This window comes from Bombus impatiens, unplaced genomic scaffold (assembly GCF_000188095.3).
Source record: "Bombus impatiens unplaced genomic scaffold, BIMP_2.2 scf_0478, whole genome shotgun sequence".
NCBI lineage: Eukaryota > Metazoa > Arthropoda > Insecta > Hymenoptera > Apidae > Bombus > Bombus impatiens.
The window spans coordinates 382,860-389,226 of NT_176897.1; the positions used below are offsets into that span (position 1 = coordinate 382,860).

The 6,367-nt window shown below is 44.1% G+C and overlaps 2 protein-coding genes across 2 annotated transcripts in view; both read left to right on the plus strand.

Annotated features, from left to right (window-relative positions):
• Positions 1-187: 187 nt before the first annotated feature.
• On the plus strand, positions 188-1,503 carry LOC100747895 (anaphase-promoting complex subunit 15). The gene is made up of 3 exons (XM_003490826.4): positions 188-397; positions 489-548; positions 878-1,503. The coding sequence occupies exons 1-3, from the start codon at positions 191-193 to the stop codon at positions 1,097-1,099; spliced, it is 489 nt and encodes a 162-aa protein (XP_003490874.2). The 5' UTR covers positions 188-190; the 3' UTR covers positions 1,100-1,503.
• A 1,972-nt stretch (positions 1,504-3,475) lies between these two features.
• LOC100748014 (ecdysone-induced protein 74EF) overlaps positions 3,476-6,367 on the plus strand; it is a 152,379-nt gene continuing 149,487 nt past the window's right edge. The window contains exon 1 of the mRNA XM_012387495.3: positions 3,476-4,751. The gene's annotated coding sequence lies outside the window, so the exon portion shown is untranslated. The remainder of the gene's footprint in view (positions 4,752-6,367) is intronic.

The following is a 6,367-nucleotide window of genomic DNA, read 5'->3' on the forward strand; positions in this document are numbered from 1 at the left end:
AATTGCAATGTAAAAGTTAATAAGAATACACGAAGATTTAAAGAATGATATAAAAGATTAATATTGCGAAATTATGAAAATATTTATTGTTTTCTTGGCCACGCGAACGAATACATTCTTTCTTGAAACATTTAAAAGCGTTTGAATTGGAAGTCTTAGGCGCCGAAACTCAAGCACATAACTCGCGCGCATGCGTAGCGGTTTGTGTATTTCTAACAGTTTGACAACGGAAATACGAACGATCTCGACAAACAGCGAAAGAAGTTCTAAAATGTCGATTATCCCTTTGTGGCCAAATTTACAACCAAGAGCAACGGATCCTCTATGGTTCAATGCCGATAGACCCTGCGACGATGAGAGCGAAGTAGCTGCGCTCGAAGCGGAACATCAAGCGTGGGCGAGTACACTACGTATAATCTAATAAGCTTGTCTTACAAATATGAACTATTTCTATCTAAATTGTTCTTTTATCTCTATCTGTCTTTCAGAGGGAACATGTCCGAGTTCAACGTTATGACCATATCCCTATCGGAAAAACAGTCAGCGACGTAAGTTAACCTCACATTTGCTTTCGTATTATACTTTATTTCGTTATTTAACGAATTTATACGTACTTGATTTTTTGTTGTTTAATACGTTGGTTCATACAGATGCGTGGAGCAAAAAGAAACGTACTTTTCAAAATTGCTAAATTCTTTATCGCTACGATAGCGATCCTACTTATTGTTAGTAACGTCATTACCGACTGTCGAATAAGTCGACGAATATAGATTAAGCAAATATCGCTTGGAAAATGAAACTTATGATAAATTAGTTTTCTATATTTAGTATGTTTTTGTTAACCGACGTCAAAATAGAAATTATTAATTGTATATAGTTCAGAGGATCAGAAGAAGAGGAGGAGGAAGAAGAAGAAGAAGAGGGAGAAGGAGAAGAAGAAGAAGAGTCAGATACCCATGAAGAAGAGGAAGAAGAATTAGACGAAATTGATATGGAAGTAAGCTATTCGCATCAACAACAGACATCCAGTCCAACAGATACAGTGACAGATCCAGTATCCATCAGAATGGTCAGCACACATACTGGTCGTTATTCTTAATTAAAATATCGTAGTTCTTGTTTAACTTTAACCTTTATCTAGCTTCCCCGGCAAAGAAATATTACGCAATCTATTTATTTCTTAAGAATTAACAATGATATGTAGGTATATGTATTTATTTATCACTAGAAAATTAAGATCTTGCAAATATAAATAAAGAATCGTAAAATTTTTTTTACGTGCGAAACAGTGCGGTATTAAAATTCATAAATAGCACCGTCCGATGGATTATGACGGTATATTCTAGCGATCCTGTCATAAATAAGCGTCATTATTATCAGTAGTCAGCGTTTTGGAATCACCACGTGCTAGGTCAAGGACCCCCCGACACGCCGAGTAATGCAAATCGCGCATCGTCGGAAAAATAAATATCATTCGTATACAAATAAAAAATAAATCTATAAGTAATTTTCCATTTAATTATAATTCCACTCGCTTACATCAGCCGATAAAATAAAAGTAGATCGTTGAAAGTTTTCAATGACAAGAAAATTCGTCCCTATCGTAATGTCTGTATCAGAGTATAAAATTTCTTTGAAAGTACGATCCATGGCTCGTCGAAAGCGATCGAACACAAGGGCTTGCCCCCTATCCCTTTCTCTCATAGCGTGTTCCATCTTTCTCTTTGGAGAACGGGGCAAGTCGGTACCCCGCCTCGCTCGTAAAGGGCCGTGGAACCGCATCATGCTCGACCGGGACACTCTCTGTACACTCCGTATACCTACCTATACTAGATGTAAGTACACGCGAGAATGTATTATATACCTATATACAGCGCCGGCTCTCTCGGCGTGTAACTGAAGTAAAGCCAGGTTGGTGCCCCCGCTAGGGTGAACGAACGGGTACGCTCAGGCAAAAGCGAACCCGTGTGCCTCCTCCACCTCCTCTTTCTCTTTCTCCACCACCTCCTCCTCTAGCAACGACCTCCATCTCCTCCTCCGGTCGAAGATCTTTGCCTCTGATGTCACAGTGGTGGAATTGGAAATTCTTTTTTTTTTTTTCTTTTCTTTTCTTTTTCTTTTCGAATATATACTGGTCCGTTAGGGAACGAGTGCGGCCCCGCTTGCGCGCGCGCGTTCTCGACTGGCCGAAAAATTTTAATCGAAGTCATGCAGCAGTTCTCTCGCGTACGGCGCTTCGAAGCATTCGCTTCGTGGAGAAGAGAGTAAATCGTTTTCGCGATTTTACGCGCACCCGGTGTCCACGGTGGTCGCCGCCGCTGTGAACACGGTGAACACGGAATATTTAATAACGGGCAACGCTAAAAGCGAGTAGCTAAAAGATTTGCAATTTTATCCGAGCAACTGAATCGCTTCAAGGTTAATTTAACTGCACACATTGCGAGCGAACGGGCTAGCGAGCATTTCCATCTCGTGCTTAGTATTGCGCGCATAAATCTCGGGATTTATGAATCGCGAGTTTCGTAGATGGTAATACCCTCCGGATTTATGAATTAATACCGGTCATATTAGACACATAAATCTTAACATTCAGGTAGATGGAATCGTCTATGGGGATTATCCTACCGCTTCGTGATTCTACTATGGCGCATCTCTAGATTACCACTATCAATCTTTATCGTTTGTAAGCTGGACAGAGAGGAAAAAGACGGAAGAACTCGTTCATTCGTATCACGGACCGTATGCTCGTGAAAACGCAAGAGGCCGCGCGTGCTATCGATCGCAATGTTCGATTCGTCCAAGATGGATCCTCCCGTTCGGTAAATTCGTATCAGTCGATTCCTTAAAACGACAACGATCACGATGCAACGAAAAAATGTAATGTCCGTGTTTGCGACGGATGTCTGGCTTCGTCGATCGATAGCGTAGGCTGGAAATCAACGGAGCCTTATCGAATTTTAATGGATGCGTACGGTGCATCGTATATCGTCCAACGTATCGACGAACGTCGAGCGACACGATTTCCACACGCGTGATCTACTTTGTATATACTAATGTATATACTAATGTCTGTTTGACCTACTGGCCCATATACGGCTCGTTTAAAAGTTCCATTCGACCTTGCAGCGATATCGCATCGTGTCCACCCTTTTCTTGAGATTTCTCTAACACCGTTGGCGAGCTGCGGCGATCGAAGCTCGGCCGGTACGAGCTAACTCGGCAGCGTTGACTTAATCGTCGCGCGTTCGACGCAAATACGCAATAAAACGTTCAACCGTTTGCAACAGTTAATGCTCGGTTAGTGATTTACTGCTACCGTGGTGGTTGATCGCGCGTCAACCGATTTCACCGGCAGAATGCAGAAGAGTGCCGCCGTAGGGGGCAGACCTCAACGGCTAATGTCGAGTTAAGCACCCTAACCTGCCTCAAAAGACATTACACGACGTAACAGATAATAAATCCTCTGTTCCAGTGTACCGAGATAGCGAGCTGGAAGAAAATGAGAGTGTCGAGAACGAAGATGGACGAGACGCTTCTCTTTCGACGATTACGAGCCGCTGGGCTTTCGTACGATTTCCTTCTATGCAGTCGGTGAGGACGAAAGCCTTGAGAAAATCGCGTGGTACCGAGTTTAACGTCGAACTCGGAGCTTCGAGGAAACGACAAGCGTGGAACGCAGGATGAGGCGATCAATCGAAAACGCTTAAGCGGCACTGACAGTGGCGTAATACGGTGCACGTCGCGAAAGAAAGCAGGGAAAGTATTCGAACGAGGCGTAAACTCTCAAGTAATAGGAAACACGAGCTAATACAAGCGTTTGATGCTGCCATTGGTCGCTAACAATTACGGATAAAACGTACAAAGCTGTAATCGTTACGGCTATCGACAACCGGCACACTTGCGCTATCGTATATAGATACCGGATAATCGTAATATTTGCAAAAATGTGAAAACAGAAGAAGAAAGAAGTCCGAGTCTCAGAGAGAGAGAGAGAGAGAGAGAGAGAGATGGGGAGAGTCATAGAGATAAGGAAGGATGAACATCGCGAGACAAGGAGCAAGAGGGATCGAAATATTGGAGAGAAATGCACGAAAAGGCGTTTTGGAGCGACGAAGAAAGAGTGGGGAGGCTCGCGGTAGAGAGAGGCGACGCATCGAAGTCGGCGTGCGTTAGAGGGAGAGGAAAGGAGACGAGCGCGAGCAGGAAGAGCGGCACGAGCGAGAGCCGGGGAGTTCGGGAGTACTCGGCCGCTCAGTCGAACGCGCGATTACAAGCACACGAGACGCGTGGGCTCTCTCTCTCTCGACGGCCAGACTGAAAGTGTTTCGTACGCGACCACGTGCCGGCTAAACCGCCGGAACGTAACAGAACGATACACGGCTCCAACCTATACAGTATACATCGAGTACCGAGTGACATCGCAAAAGGACACCGTGCCGGTTGCACGGCCGCGACCATTTTTCCCCCCGTCGATTTCCTCTTCCACCGTCGTTTCACGAATATTCTTTCGATCCTGCTGGATGCACAGAGAGTGGAGAACGACGACGACCGTAACAGAGAACGATCGCGACTTGGAAGATTACGAATCTTCCGACGAGGACGGTGCAGTGTGTGGGTGGTTTGTCAGTTGGTGACTTGAAGTGAACACCGAAGAACCGGAAGAGAGGACCGACGGTCTCTCGGTGACGATCGAGTAGAAGAAAGCTACGCGAATCAGCTAGATCCAGATGTCACGGGCGCGTCCTCGATCGGTGAGTGAGGATCATTACGCTTTATATTATAGTATCCAGAGGATGAATCGCGTATTACTCGCCGAACCATTCGACGTTAGGCTGAAAGATTGTATCTAGAGCTTCGTGAGTTTCTAATTTAATTAGTCATACGTTGCGAGCAGTACGTCAAGGGTTAATAATTTCTGTAATACGTAATTCGCGTTATCTTTCGGTAATGAGTTTCTCGAAGGATTTTTAATCGATCACGTCCGCGAGCTATCAACCGGAAACGCAAAGCCACTAGACGAAGCTAGTAGCGCAACGAGAAGGCGTTTTTTTTTTTTTTTTTTTTTTTCAGCGAAATTGGTGAAATCGGGGCAGGAAGGGATCATTGACCGTATACGGTTTAAGACGGACTAGGACATCGTTGAAAGTTTCGGCGAATCGTGGAAAAAGCGTCGGTTCTCTTCGAAACGACCGACGGCGTCCCAATTCTTTTTCGCGAGTTTTCCAAAGCGTTTCCGTGGATCGCACCGCGGGTGCCATCGAAACGCATTAACCGTGCGATTTCTATCGCGCCTAGTATTCTTGGTACATTGTTTATGTTCCTAGCAAAACACGTTGGAACGAACAGCCTATTCCTTTACTTGGAACTAAAATAGACGCGTAAGATTCCACGTTGAAGTTAAAGCTAGCCGCGCCAGTCAATATTTAACTTTTCCTTCGGGTATCTTTCGCACCATCTATCTAGCTCGAAATCCAGCCACGCAGATCCTATAGTCGCACTAGAGAGTTCGCGGAATTTACGTTCTTACGAAGTTAGACTTCTTTCTTGTTTTCATGCCTTGTGACTTTTCGTTCGCCTCTACACCAGCCTGCATAAAAATTATACCATGTATACACCTATGTACGAAGTTGAAATCGTTTACGATATCAATGAGATGAGTAATAATTAACTTTGTAGAAGCTTCTCGCGCTATGTTTACGTCTTAACGATGCGTCGTATCTTCGTTTAATCTCTCGATGTTCTTTCTCGTCGACGATGCTTCTATTAAAAATGTTAATAACCGCGAAGCTCTTCGTGTTCGTTAATTATACCAGAACGAAAAAAAAGGAGTCTACAGGGAGAGGGGAGAAAGTAGCGACGAAATTAGGAACATTATTGCGCGGTTTCTGGTTACAGAAAGTTAGCGTAAAACGGGTAAGCGTTATGATTATGTAGCGTCACGTTGAACGTATTTATAACGAATCGCGGAAATCATAATTCCGAGGAGACGTAAAGACTATGCCGCGAATTACAGAGAAAGTCCCGTGGAGCTGTGCATACACGCTCGCTCGCTCGCTCGCTCGCTCGTTCGTTCCTGTGTGCTCGATCGCGAACAGTAAAAAATGCACGTTCGATGAAAAGTGAAATTAACGAAATCGCTGTCGAATTCATCGTTTACGGTCTTTTACCATCCATCTATTCTTGGTTATTCGTAACGATCCCTCTCCACCGTCTTATCGTTCCAAGACTCTTTTCTCTTCCTACAATTCCACTCTTTAGATTCGCTTGATCTCGCAAAGAAAAAAACCACGACGCAACGTCTGGTATTTCTCTCTTCTCTTCGACGTGTATTTTTGCGGGCTGTAAAAAAAAAAAAAAAAAAAAAAAA